This window comes from Microcaecilia unicolor, chromosome 4 (assembly GCF_901765095.1).
Source record: "Microcaecilia unicolor chromosome 4, aMicUni1.1, whole genome shotgun sequence".
Taxonomy (NCBI): domain Eukaryota; kingdom Metazoa; phylum Chordata; class Amphibia; order Gymnophiona; family Siphonopidae; genus Microcaecilia; species Microcaecilia unicolor.
The window spans coordinates 168,811,698-168,833,441 of NC_044034.1; the positions used below are offsets into that span (position 1 = coordinate 168,811,698).

Here is a 21,744-nt window from a genome sequence, read left to right on the forward strand (position 1 = left end):
TCCACTTATGTTCACCCCTCTCTCTTAACCCCCACCCCTATGCATATCATCTTTCAACTTTCACTCTTCCTACCACCAGTTCCCCCTTTTAAAACTTACCCTCTCTACCCAAGAATCTGATTCAGCAGCAGAAAGTTATTTTGGGGGTGGGGGGGGGGGAACGGGGGTGTTCCCCAGGCAAACACCTCCTTCTCTGCAGCTAGCAATGACAGTAATCATGGCCACAGGGAGGGAGCAGAACCCCACATTTGTGGACCAGGCCAGCAGCAGTGATTATGGCCATAAGACAGGGAGCAAGATGCGGCATTTCTAGCGCAGGCTAGTAACAGTGATTGTGGTGGAGGAATAGGTAGGCAGGGCCATAGCAAGCATTGTATGAGCAGTGCAGCCACACAGACCACTAAGGATTTGGGGTGCCAAAACTGCAGCCCGCTCATTGATTCCCCTGCTTGTCTGTGATGCAGCGAGTGGGCAGGAGTGCTAGGGGACATATCACTTAGGGTGCATTTCCGGCTCAGGACACTCCTGCAGGTAGGTTCAGAATGCAGTCCTATTGCTTGTGTTGGTGGAGACGGAGGAAGCAGACCTACAACATTTCTAGCTTGGTCTGATGGCAACACTGATCATTGGGAAGGTGGAGGAAGCAGTACTAGGGTGCAGTTATGCTCTCCCCAACCTGCCAGCACTCTCATGGTTAAGGAAAGAATGGGCTTGCTGTCTGGGTCAAGTTTTTGGTGATACACCTCCCAGCTCTTCATGACACTCTAGTGTGTTCTAACACAGTGGTCAAAAATCACTGCCCTAGAGCAGTAATTCCCAAACCTGTCCTGAGGGATACCCAGCCAATCAGGTTTTCAGAATATCCACAAAGAATATTCACGAGAGAGATTTGCTTGTAAACTTCTCTCATACATATTGTGGATATTCAGAAAACCTGGCTGGATGGTTGAGCCCCCACCCCATCCCCAGGACAGGTAAAAGAACTTCCTGCTTTCTTTAAAATAAAAAAAAAAAGGTGTTTGGTCTCCATTCTTTTCCCTCAGCTAAGAATTTCTGTGACTTCCATGCACATTCCACTTCCTTTAGCTGGAGGCTTTCTGTTCTCCATACAATTAAAATTTCTCTGCTGCCATCTCCCCCCACCCCCAAGATTCTCCACTTTGACATTGTCTTCCATCTGGCTGAACCTCAAAACTTTGAAGGGTTGCAGGAAGTTGAAGAAATATTAAAAGCACCGAAAATGAAATATTTTACATCTCCTGTGTAATTCTGCAGCCTGACAAATAGCTTAGCAGCGTCAGGTCTCTTTCACCTCAGGCTCTTTTCTTCTGTGTCTCAGAAGTGCAGAACCAGAACCACTACCAACTGTGAGCTGGTGGAAGACTTCCAGAACAGGATCATGTGACTACAAATGACTGGCATGTAAAAATATAAAATATATATATATATTGTACATGTATCTAAGAAGTGTCATTTTTAAATAAAAATTGTAATGTAATTCTAAAATTACATTAAAATACAGAAAAGCTCCTTCTGAAGTGGTTAAAATGTCTCCTTTGCTACTTTTGCTGATGGGGTAAGTGACCGTCATCTACTTTATTTTAAGTTGCAGTAACTTTCCACAAGTTATGACAAATTCTAACTTTGTATGATTTTTTTTCTTTTGTTTTGTTTAATTTGTTAAAGTACCTAAAGCGATGTGTGGTGATATCTTTGGGCTGACTTGATAGCATGCGCTAACCTTTCAGCATACCCTATGACTCTGAAGTTTCTCACCATGGGCACCACCCCAAACTGAACTTATTTTTCCATTGTGGTCAATTCACCGACTAACTTGATTAAACCCTACCCAACTAACACTTTGTAAATAAAAGCAACTTCTTTAAAAGATAATCCTGTCACAGACAATTGAGACCTATTTGGAATTTACCTGATATAGAACTAAGAGGACAGTCCCAGGGCTACAAGCACCTTCCCTGCCACTCAAAAAGAGGAGAGAGACAAGTGTTCCAAAACATCATCTCACACAGCAGGGCTGTCAAATCAACTCTGCATATGAAATCTTTTTTCAGATCCCAGTCATATAACAGGTTGATACACATCTGGAGTGTAGGGAAAGCGTGAAAGAAACAAAAGTTATTCACAGGTACTGGTATCTCCCTTTTGAGAAGATAAAGTATTAGGCTTTGTTAATACTCGCAATCAAGTTGCACAGAGGAGGATATCAGCACCGCTTTATGGACAAGATATTTTTCAACATGAGCGGCATGTCCACATAGGGCCACATTCCACCAGAAAGTGCTGCAGGGACTTGTACTAAATGTGTCAAAGGTAGGAGCTAGTGGGGAAGATGGACAAATTGCTTGTTGTTGTTTTTTAGTTTGTTTGACTCCTTTGTACACCTTCCCTTGTACAGTGAAGTGTGACAAAGTAAAAAGCTTCCATGATGGTCATTCATGGGAAGCTATGCCCAAGGATGTTTAAGGGAAAGACCCTAAAGAGCAGTGCTATATGGATTGATGATTTCACGTAAATACATCACATTTTCAGATGTGGTCACTCTTCAGGTGGCAGAACAAGTGATTTCACCATTAGCATGAGGAGAAAAAATAAAGGTAAATTTAGAGCTAATGTCCTCTTTTCTCTGCCCTGCCATTTCTCCATCTTCCTTCCCAAGGACATGAAGTAAATCTACTGCCATTTATTCACTCCAAGGATGCATTTTAACTCTCACGAACTAAAGCTAAGGATAGCTGTGATTTTGAAAACAAGTTTTATTTCTTTCTGGAATTTAAATGGCAGAACTTATAGTCCACTACAGGAGTCAGTCAACTTTCACAACTAAGAATGACATGCCTCTGGCTCTGCCCAACAGCCCCCATCCTCCCATGCCTCACATTGTTTAAGCATAGTACTGCAAGTTGGCTTTCTTTTTGGCTTGAACCTCCAGGATTCCTTCCATGTAATCCTCATGTGTAAGTTCTGTGGCTCCCCTGCGAAGTGCAATCATCCCCTGCAGCAATTGAAGAAATGGTCAGTTGAGCCTCAAAGCTAAGGAGAACCTTCCTCTATCTTACAACAATTGCTCTCTCAAGTCCAGAAGATATTATACTCCCATCACAAAACATTTATTCAGTTGTTTATATTAAACATCCTTCCCCCAGTATATGGCCTCTCATTTCCACAGCTCTTCCAGAAACTCACTCTTCAGGCAAATTCTCTCTCTCATCAGAAGACAGACAACATTTTACACAGTACTTAATAGACCAGACCCAAATCCTGATACCCCTCAAGCATGGATATACCACGACAGAGTACTCACTGCTTCAACACAGACTGCTTTACACTGAGCACCATTAAAGTCATCTGTACAGCGGGCAAGTTCTTCATAGTTTACATCAGGACTGTAAGGAAAAAAAAAAAAGAATATCGATGTAGAATCCAACTGTAGGCAAGACAAACAAAGTCAGGCACTACACTTGTCTACTATGTCCAAAGAACAGTAATGGCTGGATACCACAAAAGTACCAGGGCCATGGCTGTACAATCTGTACGGTACTCAGACAGTGCTGGGGCTCTAGCTACATGATTCGTATGGCGCTCAGTGTTGCTCTAGGGCTCTAGCTGCATGATGTCTAACACTGTGCTTTCAGTGCTGTCACAGGTCCTGATAGGGTTCTAGAGGGCAGTGTGTAATATGAATTGTACTCTTGCAATTATGATTTACTTCAGGCAGTTTTCTCTCTTCTGTACCTAACATTCATTTTCCTGGAATGGATCTGCATTATTCGAGCTCTGGCCTCCTCATTGGGCATTGGAAATTCAATTTTCCGATCCAGTCGCCCAGAACGGAGCAGGGCAGGATCCAGAATATCCACCCGGTTTGTGGCAGCAATTACCTGAGAATAAGGATAAGAGATGAAGAGGAAACAAATAAGGAGAGAAGGTGGAACAAAAGATAAAATGAAAGGCACAGCCTCCAAATAAGAGACACAAGTGAAAGAGACAAGATGCTCTGTTCATGTGTGTAGCTCTACCAACCTTCTTGTCTTTCCTAAGATCCAGCTGGTCTCATCCACTGAAACTTTCTCTGTTGTAGTATGAATCCACATGAATTAAATTACATGTTTCAAGATTATTTGATATACTGCCTAATTAGAGAACTATCTAAGCGGTTTACATTAAAATACAAAGTAATCAAAATACACACACAAATTCCATCTAATAAATGCCAACAGCAAACTAACAGAAAGATAACTAAGCCGGCACTGCCACACAGGTCTCCAGCAATGCCTGCTATTTTCCTTTTATTGTTTGTCTCCCTTTGCATCATATCAGCAGTGGAGTTTTACCTTAACTTGTGTATTAGGCTGAAATCCATCCAACTGATTTAAAAGTTCCAACATGGTCCTCTGCACCTCTCTATCACCAGCCTTTTCACTGTCAAACCTAAAGGAAAAGACAGTTAACAAGCGACTTAAAAAAAACCAAACACATTCTTACCAAATACACTGCATGTGTCACACTTAGAAGAGTGATGAGGAGGAATAAATAATGTGCCAGAAAGACTGCAGGTTCAGACACTAAACTGCCAGTGGAGAACAACCTCTTGAGCAGTTTCCTTTTGAAAGCAGGACTGCAAGTTCCATGGGGAGACCCATTATTTGTCTCCGAGTTGTTTATTAAGACATCTCATTTGATTGCTGTGCTCAAGTCAGCCTGTAGTTTCCTACATGGGATATAAATGAACCATGGACTACTTTAAAGAGTCACTGACTCCACAGGACCCTCATCATTCTCCCACTATCAGAAGCTCCCAGGTTTGTGATATAGCTGTATAAGCTCCCCCTCAGTTCATAGGCCAACTTCTTCAAAGCAGATCTCACACAGATCTGGTGGAAAAAGGTTCTCAGAGGAAGTTTATCCACAAACAATGTCAGCTTACATTTCTGCCATCTCCAGGGAGAACTTTAAAGTATTTTGATTTTCTCTCATTAGGGTTCCAAAAAAAGAAACACAAGGGAAGGAGGAATCCCTGCCTAGTTCTCCCGTTCAGTATGAACTCCCCATTTAATATTAACTATGGTTTTAGGACTGGATCACAGTCTGTCAATAAATCGGCTGAATTTAGCACCAGATACAAAAAGAGAAAAGCTTGGCTATCTAGGAGGTTTCTGAATAACATTAAGGGAGTGGAAGGGTTAGTAGATGGAAGAAACACTCTGACCAAGGACAATTTGATGCTTGCACATCTTTTCAAGAAGCATCTATTGCTGGTAATAGTCTAGACAAAAACAGTGAAGGAAATCTTGAGAAATGACTTGGAAATCAGATTAGCAATACAAAGCTCTCTTACGTTGCCAAACAGAATTAAAAATCACTTCCCTCTCTAACATCTGAAGTAGTTTAGAAACTTCCTGACAGCCCTTCTAGGATTTTAAGAACCCAAAGTCCAAAGCTGCAATGTGTGTGATCATGTTTCTCTGAGATCTGCACCTACACTGATGCAAGGGAGAAACCCTAGCACCATGACCTGCCCAGAGACCTGAAGAGCAGGGTTCTTGCATCAAAATGGAGTTAATTATCAGCACACTGGCAGACACTCCAATGTACACAACACTGGGAAAAGCATCTACAAAAGTCGGGCACAAAAGAAATGATACAGAAAGAATTGATGATGCCTGCTAATAAAAACTGTAATATTCTAAAGTTTCCTTTTGGGATGCTGGTGGTGACAAAAATAACAGTTTCTGTGAGCCCTAACTATTCACAGTAACATCATCAAAGGGTTCAAATTACCAACAATGCCCTGGGGAGCACCAGACACTGTCAAAAAATGGAATTGAGCATAATTTATTAGTCAATCAAATCAGTGCGGAAAATGTGAAAGATTATTTCCTGACATCAGCAGGAATGATAATAACATCATGCTAATGCCTGAACCTGGGGCCCTTTTAGTAGCACACAAGGGATATGCAAATGCGAAAGTCTTGTGTCCATGGTCAGAAGCCATCATTTCACTCACCTCTTAGTACCAATAGCATCCAGTTCATCAATGAAGATGATAGAAGGAGCTTTTTCTTTAGCCAGTGCAAAGGCGTCACGAACCAGTTTGGCACCATCTCCAATGAACATCTGCACCAGCTGTGGGCCTGCCAATTTCAGAAACGTGGCCTGCAGAAGAAAACAATGAGAGAAAGAATGAAGGCACACAATACAGAGGAACACACAAGTACAGTTTCAAGTCACTTATCTCTGAAGACTCTTGGTGGGAGATGGTTTTTCCTGCTCCTGTGCATGTGAAAGCAGTCAGAAAAGAATGTTGGAAGGCGCATGTGACAGCAGTCAGAAAAGAATGTTGGAAGGCATCTGCTCATATTGTACTCCTCACCTTTGTCTGAGCAGCACAAGCTCTGGCCAGCAGGGTCTTCCCTGTACCTGGAGGCCCATACATCAGTACCCCTTTGGGAGGCTGGATACCAAGATTCTCAAACTTCTCCTTGTGATTCATTGGTAGCACAATTGCCTCCACCAGCTGTACAGGTAGAAAAAAAAAACCATACAATTACATGCAATATACCTCCACACTCCTCCTTCCCCTTTTAATGTGTGTCCCATCCTTCTACCCTATCATCAACTTCTCCCCACAACAACTACCTATCCCTCTCTTCCTTATTAAATCCTCTCTCCTTCTTTATTCCCCCATCTACTCTCTTAAATGTATTTCTCTACCTCCACTAACTAGCTTTGTAAGCCACATTGAACCAAACATGTTCGGAAAATGTGGGAGATGATATATATATAGAGAGAGAGATATAAATAAAGCAGGCAAGCATTCAATATACTTTTCCCATGTGCCCCCTACCATCATAAAGCACTCCATGGAGTCCCTGTGCCATATAGGGCACTCTTTATACCTGAACTCCTCCACCATAATATAAAGATAGTAAGTTTACTCGTGAATTTCCTGCTTTCATATGTAGCTATCCAAATATTCTGCATTTCCCTTCCCAAGAAAAGAAATGGCCCATATAACCAGACAAAGTTTCTTCCATTATATACAGTGTTCATATTCTCATATGGAGGCTCAAGCTGCTTAATCTATGAGAGGAACTTAACTCTTGGATCTGTTTGTCAAGCCCGCCAATGTCACTGTATTGCTCTGTGGGTCTCTCATCCACTTCCATTGCTTTAACTCGAGAATCATATTCTGTAGGCAAAGTCTCCAGAATCAGGTAAGAGTCCTTGTTCACACCCTAAAGACACAATCGACCCAAGACAGCACTCAACAAGGAGAATGACAAGTATGTCTGATGAAAGAATAGTGTACTATAGTACTGAAGAATAATCATCAGTAAAATGTATACATGAGATCTTGATTCTGATTAACTTACGCTTCTAGGATGTCTCTGTACTTGCAGCACGTATATGGGTAAACAAAGTGAAAATACAATAGATCTCAGCTGGTGAGTGGTTATATGTACCTGCACCCTTCCACTGAAAAAGTAATCCCCCACCATCCCAACACCAAATCCTATTGTATTAAGGCCAACAGTGATCAGGAATTGTTATGGCAGAAAAGGTAGGGTCAGTCATCATTTACTAAAAACTTTAAGCTATGTGCAGATCTGCTAAGAAATCAGCCATCACTGCTGAGTTCAACCACTTGTGACTCAAAAGAACAAAGTTTACATTAATGACACTGCTGCAATGTTTATTAAGTGTAATATAAAGAAATGGTCAACAGTTCTCTCAGAATGTGTTTTATTCCCAACCACACAGCTGCATAGGAAAGTTTTGTCTTTACCAGTATAACTGTGCAAACATGTCTAAAGAGGACCTCTATTTTACAATTTGCAAGTTTTCTGACATTTTCTCATGAACAGAGCAAACAGACGCTTTCTTCTATCCATCATCACCCTACAACTTCAGATAAGCCCCCATCTCTCTGTCTGCATAGGGTGATCCATAAAGCAGCCACCAAACCAGGAAGAAAAAATGGGACTAAGCTCTCACCACTAGATCTCCTGGTTTCAGCTTCTCTGCATCAACCAATCCAATCACAGGCAGGAAGTATGTCTGTAAGAGAAAGAAGTGAATCTTTAGTATGTCCCAAAGGAGACTTGGCTCTGGGTCCAAAGTGCATTATATTATTTTTATTATTTATTTAGATTTTGCTCATACCTTTTTCAGTAGTAGCTCAAGGTGAGTTACATTCAGGTACACTGGATATTTCTCTGTCCCAGGAGGGCTCACAATCTAAGCTTGTACCTGAGGCAATGGAGGGTTAAGTGACTTGCCCAAGATCACAAGGAGCAGCAGTGGGATTTGAACCGGCCACCTCTGGATTGCAAGACCAGTGCTCTAACCACTAGGCCACTCCTATATACCACAGTCATAGTAGATGACAGCAGATAAAGACCTGTACAATCCAACCAGTCTGCCCAACAAAATAAACTCATAGGATAAGGTATGATGCAATACTACATATGCATACTTATTCTTGATTTGTCCTTGCCATTTTCAGGGCACAGAGCACTGAAGTATGCCCAGCACTAGCCTTATTCTCCAAGTATTGAATATGTCAATAAAGCCCACTCTAGTCCATCCAAAACTCTCCAGCCATGATCGAGGCACAGGCCATAGAAGTGTGCCGAGCACTGGCTTATCTGTCCAGCCACTATCAGGGCACAGACTGTAGAAGACTGCCTAGCACTGACTTTGCTTCTCAATTAGTGGTGTTGCCATCTAATAACCTCTAAGCTTGTTTGGTTCCATGCCTTCTATATGGGAGTCCTCCCCCTCGGAATCAGAGCCTAAGGCACCAGCTTTAATCCACTAAATAATGTCCACCAGGAGAGGGAAACAGGAATCAACAATCTCCATTTGTATTAAATCAAGCCATCAATACTACAATAGACTCTCTTAAATAATGAAGCATCTACAGCTTAATATCATCAGATTTTGAGTCTGATGAATTAGGGAGAAATATAATGTTTCCTTCTGTTTCTTAGAATGGACATCAATTCATAAATCGATTGACACCAAGTGCATACAGTCCTCTGCTATTATCATGCTACACAGCGCAAAAGATAATGATCAAGGAAAAATTATGTCTTACCTGATAACTTTCTTTCCTTTAGTCCATAAAGTGCATCTACCAGCGGATGGAGACAGAGAATGAAAACAGTTTTCAAGTGATTCGCCCATTAAAGGTACTGTGCTGCATAGAATGTTCAGTATTTCAAATAGCCAAGCAATGGTGCTCAAAATTCACCTGATGGCCAATATTGACAATGGGGTCTAAACAGGGCATTCTTTGGCACCAGGTCAAACATGAAAATCCAAATGTCATCATAAGAGTGAAAAGAGAGCATAAGGGCCCTGAGATATGCCACAAAATATGAGACAGATAGGACAACCAAGAATGGGAACTTATTAGGCTCAGAATAAAACCACAATATCAGTCAGAGACATCCTGAAGTAGTGTAACAGCCATGTAGAATCTCACAAAGTAAGTGGTTTATATAGCCTGAGCCATATGGGTGACTGGCGAAAAAAAAATACTTGTGCAGAGTAAGAGAAGCACATAGCTACCAAAACCAGAGAAGACAGTCAGCTAGTGTAACACTGGCAAGTGCAATGGCTGGTTTAACACTGTTGGCTGCGATGGCTGATGTTATACAGGCGGTGCAGTGGCTTCTGTCATATAGGCGGCTGTGGTGACTGGTGACAAACTGCTGCAATAGCTAGAACCATACAAGCGGCAGAATGGTAGAGGTAGCTACCGTAACTGGCATCATACAGGTGGCCGCTGCATCTGAAGCCACACATTAGCATGTTGCAGCTGAAGCCATATCTCCAAATGCTGCATGTAATACGATAGCTATGGCAAGTGCACGGATGCTGCATATGATACCCTACTTATGGATAGTGCAGTCAAGGTTATGTAGTCAGCTGCTGCCTGGAAAGCAACACAAATGTGCATCTAATGTCCCACAGCCAGCCAGTATATCTAATGCCCCATTACACAGCTTCCATGACTCAGCCATATAGATAACTACTAGAACTGTGCCACACATGCAGCCAGTGCACATACAGGGTGACAGAGCAGCCATGCTATACAGCTGGCTACTACAACAGCTGACTTGCAACACTTCAATACGTAGGCAACTGCTGAAGGTAAAGAAGAAATTCGGCTATCTCAGCCGCACAACACAGCTGATTGTGCAACTGTATAAGACAGATGACTGTCACATATATGAAATACTGGTACCGAGTTGGTTGTTCCAGGGAGGAAAATAGGCAGCTGCTTAATCTGAGTAGTACCGGCAGTTGTTGCAACTATAGAAATGGCCCAGTTGTTGCAGATATGCAATACATGTGACTGCTGCAATTACACAACAGGAGCTACACAGGTAGCTGTTACAGAAGAGCTAGACCAGCAGTTATATAGGACAGCAATACAGGTAGTTGCTGAAACTGGAAAGAAATCCAAAGGGGTGCTGAAATTGTGTAATATAGGTGGCTGCTGCCACCGTACAAACAGTTGGCCTGTGCCACTGTGCAACCAGGATAGTTGCTGCAAATATGCCACATAGGTGGCCTACGCCACTCTGCAACCCAGGTGGTTGCTTCAACTGCATAACCTAAGAGGCTGCCGTCCTGTGCAATGCAAGTGTGTGCAGAAAGCTTGTAACCCAGGTGGTCAACAGTACCGCCAAGCAACCCGGGTGGTCAACAGTGCCACACAGGGGCTGTGAAGCATAGGAAGATATAGTAAGAGCTGTGCAATACACGTAGAAGTCAAATGCACCACACCCAAATGGAAGAACTGTGCAATTGGGCAACTGAGCCCAGCTTCTGAATCATCACTGGCTACCAAACTACTTTGGCTGTATTAGTTCCATAACCAAAAAATAGTACTACCATGCTGAATCTGGTAAGCTAGATGAGAAGCTCACGTTGAAGCAGATTGTGCTCATCTAACTTGATAGAACAGAGCCAACAGCTGAAGTGTACAGCTTTGACCAGATAGGAAATGCAAACAGAATGGAAAAACACAACTGCCTTTACCTTTAAAAAAAAAAAAAAAAAAGTGACTGGGGGCCCAATGAACAAAGCTTACCATGCTGGCAACATTTGCTTTAGACTGGTTGTAGCCAGTCTAAAGCAAACATTGTTTAGCGAGTAATGCACAAAGGGGTTTTCCATGGTTCTAATGAGTGCCATTAGCACCCACCAAGAACCCTATGCAATGTATTACAACAAGCTCATTAGTATTTAAATAAGTATTCTGAGCGATGCTCAGCCATTTCCGTGTACTGTGCGCCTACCCTTAACGTGCAGAAATTAACAACAGATCTGGAGCTGTTGTCATGGGGAGCAGTCTGTTTGCACTGTATGGGTATATCCTTGAAACTGAACCCCCCCCCCCCCCCCACAAGACCAAAGGACCCCCTCCCGACACCCCCCTGGGAACCCAAAAAATTCCTGGTGGTCCACTGGACCCCCTCTAAGAACATTGATGACCCCCCCCCCAGCCCCCCACATCAACCTGACCCGGCGAGCCCCAGGCCGAGCTAGACAACCTAGTAGCAAGCCCTGGTGGTCTAGTGGGATTCCTTCTCACCCCCACCCCCCAAGACTCTCCCACATACCCCAAAATTGGAGGCAGGAGGACCACCTCCTCCTTCCTGCCTCCGGTTCTGCCCAGAAAAAAATGGCGACACCCAGCCCCCTGCCCAGCATGCACCAGGGATTTTTTTGAGTTCCTGAGGGGAGGGCACAGGGGGGTCCATTGGACAACCAGGAATTCTGGAGGTGAAGTGGAGGGGGAGTTTCTTTTGAGTTGTGCAGGGGGAGGGGCTCGAGAGGGGACCCACTGGATTCCAGTTGAGAAGATGCTTTTTTTTTTTTTTTAATAAATAGGAAATGTCTCAGGTAAAACTATAGATAACTTCATGATTTCTGAAAGCAGAGAACAGATTCTTGTGGGAAATACAGCTAAGGCCCTAGGCCAAGATAAACAATCTAATCTCTAGCACAGACATATAGATATGTAGTCATTCTTCACAGCATAAGATCTCCTAAGGCACAACATACATTTGATATGAGAACTGATATACATATGAACAGCAAACAGTATGTACCAGCATTTTCACAAATAGAGCTCTCAAGATTAATAATTTATCTGAGCTCAGGATCCACACCTGAGAAAGAATCAAAAGGAGAGGCACTTAATGTGAGCTGCCTCTTTTTTTTTTATTTTTTATTAATACATAAGGAAAGAAGAGCTAATAAATGTCCAGATTTGCCTACTGAGAGTCATACAGCTAGGATAATCAGGCAGCATAATTAGAAAAAAAAGACAAATACCAGCTGACAGGAAGAGAACTCTGGCTGGAAAAAACTGACAGAAAATTTAAAGCAACACCTATAAACAAAAAGCTACTCCTCCACATAGAATCACAGATAAATATTAATTGCTTAAAGAAACCAGAACAAGGCTGTCAGTAACTCATACAGCTGAGCAGGAAAGAGTCCTTGTTGTGAGGAATGAACAAGCCAGATATCTGTGTGTGTTCAGAAAACAGACAACAACAGTGAATTGAAATAGCTGAAATAAAACAGAAAAGGCTCACCAAATGCAGACCGACTTCCAAAGAAGATATTGATGGTCTGGGGGGGGGGGGGGGGGGTAAGGTGAAAGGGATCACCAAGATATACCTCAGCTCCGTAGAACAGCTGCTTTGTTTGTTTTTTGTTTTTTTTTAACAGGAGCTTATTCCAAAGAAGGCACCCCAACTCAACTGAAATCCAGATGTTAAACTGGGTCAGGAGAACAAGCCCACCCCCCTCCCCGACCAACTTTAATGAAGCACAGCTGAGAAGCTGGGTCAACTAAGACTCAGCATAGAACTGGCTCAGGAGCACAAAACCCCAAAAGGGTAGTTAAACATCAACTGAAACTAGTTAGAAACTAGGTCAGGAGAAGGGCTGTTAGCCCATCATTCATCTGCTTGGGAGACAGAGAAATACTGAACATTCTATGCAGCACAAAACACTTGAGGGGCAAATCATTTGAGAACTATTTTCATTCTCTGTCTCCATCCACTGGTAGACGGACACAAACCATTGGTCTGGACTGGTCTGATAGGATGCTATGGAAATACCAGAATTCTTTTACCCAGGGAATTATTTTTACCTGTATGTTTTTAAAACGCAAATTTCAAAGGAAAACTGAATGTTAGTAAACAAAGAATGGCCTTTACAATCTTAGTACAGCAGCAAAGATATTAAGATGGAAGCAAGAGAAACCTAGCATAATCAGTTTATCAGGGTCTGGCTCAATATGAACCAACCCAATTGCTTTCCTTTTGCATCTCTCTGCTGCTGTTTATCAAAGGAGAAGGAGCATGAAAGGAAAACAGATTGGAACAGAAACTGCATGGAAGTAGGTGCAGGTGTACAAAACTTTGTGCAATATTTCATTTTTCTCAAACTCAGTGATGCAGAAGTACAGCTATGCAAATACAAACAAAAGAATTGGCTGAGTCCACACATCACTCTGACTGAAAGCAATCATCAACTAGTGCTGTTTGGCATATCAGTGGCCCAACATCTTCAAAAATTCAAGGTATCAATAAAATGATATATATTTAATAAGTACTAGCAAGTCAAGTGGTTTCCATTTTTATCCCTATATCATCCTTCAACTGCGTCCCTTAAATACACTTTTTTAAAGAACACACACATATCTTAACATTTTTTTTAAATATTAAGAAGGCATATTAATGGAGTCTGAAGCCCTTTCTCAGTCAAATGTGCATCCAAAGCTTAGGAAAAAAGAACTAATGATTTGAATGCCTTTCTAGCTCTGAATTAAAACTTCACAGATTTGGCAGAAACACAGATTATGCTGGCAGATAAGAATGCCCCTCCCTAAAAACACTTTTGAGCTTCCTCCGTGCCAGCTGTTCTTATCCCCAAATACCTCTCATGGGACACTATTCCAGGCATCCAACATGAAATATTTCCTGAGATCACCACATCTCACTGTCACCCTTATCCTATGACACCCTCATTCGAGTGCTTTATTTTCATTGGCCCTCCCTCCTATGCATTTATCTCTTGAAAGTAATCAAAGGTCTTTATCATCTCTCTCCAGATCCTCTTTTCACAATGGCAAACATGTTTAGAATTTTTAGTCTGGTTTAATTCCTTTTGAAGATGTAGTTTCCAGAATTGAAAACAATATTCTAAATGAGGTCTCACCAGCGATTTATAATGAGACATTATGAACCCCCTTTTCCTGTTGGCTACTCCTCTACCTATGCACCCCAGCATCCTCATGGCTTTTTCCATTGCCTTAATAACTTGTTAAGCCACCTTAAATTCATCCAATATGATCAGTCAATAATCCCTTGCTTGTTTTAACGTGCTTCAGAACTTCACCCCCTATACTTGCACAAAATACTGTGAACTGTACCTGCTGCAGAGCCTCTTACCTGGCGTGTAGAGGTTTTAATAACAGCACACTTTCCTTTTCTTTGAGAGTCCAGATCAATGTTGGCACCATCCTCTTCCTGATCATTTGGGTCTACATCCAGGAGCTGCAAAAATGTAATGGAAATCTGAGATACTAGTCCCATTACTATCCAGGCTAACAGCCTACAATCTACCACACAGTACAGGTGATTGATTATTGACTTTATATTGGCCAAAAATGCAAGCAACCCATGTTAAAGGACACACACTCGACCTCATCACACACAAACTATCATCAGACCTGAATCTAATACTATCAGATACAAAATGGACAGACACACCATAGTCAGACCACCACAAATTAAACCTATCCCTACAATGGCGAAAAAAAGGCTCATACCACAAACAAGAGCGCACAACCTACACCACGAGAGGCCAAGTTGACCCTGTAACATTTTGGCAACAGATTTACAATAATGATTGGATAACACAAACGGACTCGAAACACTATCTCCTAGATTGGGACAACAGATGCAGAAGCATATTAGACAAAATAGCACCATTACAAACAAGAACCTCACGAAGACACAACTCGATACCATGGTTTAACGAAGAACTGAAAAAACTAAAAACACAAGTTAGGAGGCTTGAACGAGCATGGAAAAAAAATAAAAGATGAACACACACTTAACGCATGGAAACAAATGCAAAGAAAATACAAATATGCAATAAGACAAACCAAAAGGTCTTACTACAAAACCAAACTAGGGCCAGACTACAAAGACACACAAACTTTTCCAACTCGTGAAAAAATTACTAGATACCACACTGGTTATCATAAGCAACACAGACGTCCCATCAGCAGACAACCTTGCTAAATACTTCAATGAGAAAATTATAAAGTTTGAAACACGTTACCACATAACACCACTGACCATGAAAAATTCATTGACTGTCTGGACCCAATCCTCGGCGAATACCCAGCAGAACAAACCTGGACAAACTTCGATCTACTTAACGATGATATCGTCATCCAAGCGATCAACAAGTTCGCCAAATCCCACTGCAGACTGGATGTATGTCCCAACAACTTAATAAAATCCGCCCCACAACGCTTCATAGCAGACCTCACGTCACACCTAAACTACATGTTACAACATGGACTCTTTCCTAAGGATAAAGGAAATATAATACTCATCCCAATACCTAAAGACATAACCAATTACCGACCGGTAGCATCCATCCCCCTAGCAGTCAAATTACTGGAAAGCATGGTAACCAAGCAACTCACCGACTACTTAAACAAATTCTCAATACTACACGAATCTCAATCAGGATTTCGATCCAACCACAGCACCGAAACAGTACTAATCACTCTCCTAACCAAATTCAAACAAGAAATTGCAACTGGCAATAGTGTGCTTCTCCTACAATTCGACATGTCTAGTGCATTCGACATGGTAGACCATAAAATACTACTAAACATCCTAGAATACTTCGAGATCGGGGGAAGTGTACTCAGTTGGATTAAGGGCTTCTTAACCGCAAGAACATACCAAGTGATATCAAATTCGATCACATCAACACCATGGAAACCAGAATGTGGAGTACCCCAAGGATCACCGCTATCACCGACCCTTTTTAACCTAATGATGACACCATTAGCCAAATCCCTATCCAACCACGGCCTAAACCCTTACATCTATGCAGACAATGTCACGATCTACATCCCGTTCAAACATGATCTAACAGAAATCACAAACGAAATCTAACACAGCCTTCAAATCATGAATTCAAGGGCAGATGAATTTCAATTAAAGCTCAATGCAGAAAAAAAACACAGTGTCTCATCCTTGCATCACAATACAACACGAATAAACCCACCACTATAAACACCCCAGACTACACCCTTCCCGTTTCAGATAACCTGAAAATTCTCTGAGTTACAATCGCCCGAAATCTCACACTAGAAAACCAAGCGAAAAATACAACAAAGAAAATGTTCCACTCAATGTGGTAACTCAAAAGAGTAAAACCTTTCTTCCCAAGGGAAATATTCCGCAGTCTGGTACAATCAATGGTACTAAGCCACCTAGATTACTGCAATGCAATTTATGCCAGATGCAAAGAACAAATCATTAAGAAACTCCAAACTGCCCAAAACACTGCAGCCAGACTCATATTTGGAACAACGAAATACGAAAGCACCAGACCCCTAAGAGAAAAACTACATTGGCTCCCACTTAAAGAACGTATTGCAGTCAAAATCCGCACCTTGGTTCACAAAATCATTCACGGCGAGGCCCCAGTCTACATGACAGACCTTATAGACTTACCAACCAGGAACACAAAAAGGTCAGCACGCACATACCCGAATCTCCATTACCCCAGCTGTAAAGGTCTAAAATGCAAATCAACATATGCATTCAGCTTCTCCTACATAAGCACGCAACTATGAAATGCACTACTAAACGTCATGAAAACGCACGAACTAGCAAACTTCCGGAAATCACTAAAAACCAATCTGTTCAAAAAAGCATACCACAATGATCCATCCTAAACACCAGACAACAAAACTTATACCAGGACTGACCAAAACTGAACTCTTTATACTTGACTGCTTAATTTACTCTGTCATGTATGAACTTTAATGCAATACCACTCTGTATTTCTCATTCCGGAAATGGCGATCGCTATTACGGCATCATGTAAGCCACATTGAGCCTGCAAATAGGTGGGAAAATGTGGGATACAAATGCAACAAATAAGTAAATAAATATATATATACCACTTATCACAACATTGCATTAAAGGTGGAATTCCTCCAATCTCCAGATTACATATTCCTGTGATAAATTTTGAAAATTGGTCTAGATGAATTTTTGCACTACTCCCATATTTAAATGAAATGCTTCAAAGTTTCCTATTGGCTCTGATAATCCACTGCATTATATCCATTACCTTCATGCCAAGCCCCTTACATGCCTGGTAAACCTTCACAAGCATACAACCTCCATTATCACATACTCTCTAGAACAGTTTTCCCAAGTCCGGTCCTGGAGTACCCCTTGACTGTCAGGTTTTCAGGATATCCACAATGAATATGCATGAATGAGATTTGCATATAATGGAGGCAGTGTATGCAAATCCAGTTCATGCATATTAATTGTGGATATCCTGAAAACCTGACAGGCAAGGGGTACTCCAGGACTGGACTTGGGAAACACTGCTCTAGAACACCTTTAACGTCCAAAGATTCAGAAGACAGTGGTCTCACCTCAATGACATTAGAAACCAGATAAGGGAGAGTTTTATTCACTTTAATCTTCTCACTGTTTTCTTTGATCTTATCTTTCATGGCCTGCAACTCATGCGTCACTCGCAAAACTTCACTCTTCATGATCTGAAACACATTATAGAGGAGTAAGTTACACATAAAATAAATGGCAATCTAAGGCCGGCCTTATGAAAGGATAAATTCTTTTATTCACTGGAGTGGAATCATGGCATGAATGCTGAGAGGATATGTGCCATAAACTACCTTGGGGTACATTTACTTCTCTATACCTAATCTTCCATATTTCAGATAACGGTCAGCATAGGAGCCAACTTTTTAAAATTATTGGGGGTGCTAAGCCCAATGGAAATAACCCCTTCCTGGACCCATACAAGGAATTTTCTCAATATTGGGGGTGCTCAAGCACCCACAGCGTTGGCTCCTATGGGTCAGCCCTTTCTTTCATTGTAGTGCATGTCATGTTAGCAAATACTTTCCTATGTCTGTGTTTTGCAAGCATCTCCTAAGTACAGGTCACTGGGAGAATTGGCATTCAGAGCCAGGTCGCAATTCATTGTGGTCTGGAAAGCACTGGCTACTTAAACTGAGGATTAAAGAAATCAACAATTTTAAACCTGTGGCATTTTGTTATTTAATAAATAAACCAGTTTCATTATTGTTTAATCTCTGAATAAAATGGCTGTAACACATGCCTGAGAGGAATTCATATTGACAAAAAGGTTTTGTAAAGAGAGCTGCTCCTGAAGCCATTTTGCACATATTCAGGTTTAATGCAACATTTTACAGATTTGCAAAGAATGATTTCTAAGTGGTGCTGTGCCTAGTGTGTAGTTTGAACAATTGCTTATCTTCTTTATGTCACTGGTGAAATGCATGTGATAAGAAACATATGCACGCTTTATGTTTAACTTTTAAAATATATTTTACAGCTGATCAATTGATAAATTTGTTTGCTCACTGTAAGACCATATGAGGTCCTGTTAGTTTTTAAAAACCTTTGACAGAAAAAAAGTTGTGAAATAACCCTGTAACAGGTGCCAGTAATAGCAGAAAGTATAGACCATCCCAGACAAGACCAGAAAATAATACCCACAGATCCCTCATAGAGATACTCACATTTATCGTTATATACATGATGAATATAAAGGAATAACCTCAACCATATTGCGGGGGGGGGGGGGGTAATTCTGTAACACAGGCATCAATGATTACATGTGCAAATGTTTAAAATGACATATACATTACACATATTGTGTAAATACTTATGAAACTACAAGGGAGGTGTACACATAGGTGAAGCTCATACATATAACTTACAGAATACTGTGTGGGTACCTGAAGCACCTAGGCTCTAATGCCAGCTTTATAGCTGGCGTAAGTTTTTGCGCCTAAATGTTAAGTGTATATCTGGTCAGGCTAAAGAAAGTAGGTGTCTATGATTCTTTATAGAACAGGCGCCTATCAGGCATCTTTTTATAAAAATGCCTTCAACATTAGAGTATATGACTGACATGACAAATTTAGGACCCTAAGCCCTTTTGGGCTTTGAACTACTATTGAAAAGGCTAAAGCTAAATCTTTATCCTTGCATCCAAACAGTCCTCTCCCAGCTGGCTCTTCCTTGGAATGGGTAAATGCAAATCAGTTGTTTACTGTATCAAAAAGTACAAAAACGGGGTGGGGAGGGCCATGAACTTACTAAATGATACATTTAAAACAAAGCAGAGAAAATATTTTGTCACTCAACACATATTTACGCTCTAGAATTAATTGCCAGAGCATGAGGTAAAAGTAGCTACTGTAGCTGGATTTAAGAAAAAAGATTTGGACAAGTTCCTGCAAGAAAAGTCCAAAAAACATTATTAATGTAGACTTTTGGAAATCCACTGCTTGTCCCAAGAGATAAAAAGCATGGCATCTGATTTTTGGAGTCTGGCCAAGTACTTGTACCTAGAATAATCACTGCTGGAAACAGGATACTGGGCTTGATGGACATTTAATCTAACCCTTTCTATAGATTTTCATATTCTCCCTTCTTACTTTGTGGTTCATTACAGGCCATACTACCACACCTCTTGTTCCAGCCCCATTCTTCTTTTTTTGCACCAAAACAAGTTGAGAATCCTGATGGCCCTGCCAAGAGTCAGCCCCATACAATTATCTTAGAAAATATAATTCAGAAAAGATTTTCATTAACAATCTCTTGAACTACACTGATCAATATCAAACCCACACATTAAGAACTAAACTGACAGCTACAAATTACTTGATTATAACAGGTGCCAATATAATAGTTCTTTGAAGCTATCTTTCTTGGAGACTTTTTTTTCCTAATATTTCCTAAAACAGGACGGCACCTCACACACCTTGATCTCACTGTCTAGCAAGCGTGTACGCTGGATGATCTCTTCTGTGGACATCTTCAGTACTTCCTCTCCAATTCCATCCTGCTGATAAAGCAAATATCTAGGATAAATTATTACACTTGGAAAAAGCACAGATCTCGACTGAAAAGTAATAACTTCTCTTACAGAATGTTCAACCTTGCAGGTGAGGGTGATGCACATACTGTAATTACAAGATATAATCAGTTTGGTGAATATGAAATACTTAAGTTTAAAAAAAAAGCAACAGAAAATGAATTTTAAATTACTTTACAAAAACACATACTAGAGCAGGCCCTCTACAATTAGTTACCCTGGACCATGTAGCACGAGAGCCAACTTTTCAAAACGACTGAGATTCTATGCACAACAAAAATTACCCCCCCCCCCCCCCGACAGAATATATTGAGGGTGCTCAAACAACCATATATATTATAGCATCTATACCACGTAGACAATAACTCTTGAGCAGACAATACCAGCACAAAAACTACTGGCAGAAATATGGGAAGAGGATTGCTCTTTCAAGTCACTTTCTGCCCGCCTAAGATTTTTTCGAATTACTTCTTCCCATCCCCATGACTCATTCTGTTACACTTGTTATTCTATTTTTCACCCACCACCCCTCTAAAAGGTCCTTCTTTGCGCTTTTCATTCTATCCCCCAAACCGGTTTTACACTATTTCTTCCCGTACCTCCGCTTCATCCCACACCGACGCCATCTTCTTTCCAGCCAGGATCTAAGTAAATCTAGTGTCGGATCTGCCGGAAACTAATCCTATACTAACGAATCGAAAAGGATGGTAACCTCTACACTCCCTGAACACTGGAAAACAAAAGTACAGCTGTCGCAGAGACATTGCCAGACCACGCTTTTCTTTTCAATTATTCTTATTTCTCAGGTACCATCTCAATTGTGCCGAATCTAAGAATTCCAATAAAGCGACAGTGGAATGAACTACCACATGCCCTTTCCTCAATTCTGCTGAGTGTTGTTGCCGTCGCCATACTGGTGCGGGGCGGAAGTACCCATTAAAGAAACAGCAGGGGAAGGATAGGCGCGTGACAGACCGGTAAGCCTGGCCAACTGGCGTCTTAGAAACCGAGAACGCCGGTGCTTCTTAATTTTAGGTTTCATTGATTTTTTTTTATTTGCAGGAAATCATTTTTCTGCCGAGACGAGCATTTGCATTATTTATGAATGGAACTGGAGGGAAACGAAGCAGAGATTTTTTTTTTTAACCCCCGTTTCCCACCTGCCCCCCACCTTTTTTTTTTTTTTTTTTTTAGCTTTTTATTCGCCATGGCAGTAGCTGGAATGTGTTATGGGGTCCGGCCCTCTCAAACAGACTTGCTAGGTACAAAAATAAACTTTCCAGACACTGCTCAAACTTTTCAGCCTTCCAGAGTTCTAGCGTACACCTATGTGGTTTCAGTGTTTTTGTTTGTGGGGGGGGGAGTGGTTTTGTTTTTAATTTAAATATAGGGATTTATTAATGCACGTTTCATACACCCTTTGTTTACCCTTATTCAAGCCTAATGGTTAGTACAATGGCCAGAGAACCAGGTTAG

The 21,744-nt window shown here is 41.3% G+C and overlaps 1 protein-coding gene across 3 annotated transcripts; it reads right to left on the reverse strand.

Moving 5' to 3' along the window:
* Window positions 1-2,752: 2,752 nt before the first annotated feature.
* Window positions 2,753-21,181, reverse strand: PSMC3 (proteasome 26S subunit, ATPase 3). Of its 3 annotated transcripts, none has more exons than XM_030200927.1 (12): window positions 21,079-21,181; window positions 20,155-20,238; window positions 17,768-17,893; window positions 14,511-14,615; window positions 8,017-8,079; window positions 7,119-7,256; window positions 6,392-6,535; window positions 6,026-6,174; window positions 4,353-4,449; window positions 3,754-3,899; window positions 3,323-3,404; window positions 2,753-3,013 (listed from the first exon to the last, which is right to left on the reverse strand). In XM_030200927.1, exons 1-12 carry the CDS (start codon window positions 21,178-21,180, stop codon window positions 2,903-2,905), a joined length of 1,347 nt encoding a protein of 448 aa, XP_030056787.1. In that variant the 5' UTR covers window position 21,181; the 3' UTR covers window positions 2,753-2,902. The 3 variants fall into 3 exon arrangements, with proteins under 3 accessions (XP_030056787.1, XP_030056789.1, XP_030056788.1); XM_030200929.1 differs by lacking the exon at window positions 21,079-21,181 and adding an exon at window positions 20,868-21,012 and having other exon boundaries at window positions 20,155-20,235; XM_030200928.1 differs by lacking the exon at window positions 21,079-21,181 and adding an exon at window positions 20,868-21,011.
* Between the last annotated feature and the right edge of the window lie 563 nt (window positions 21,182-21,744).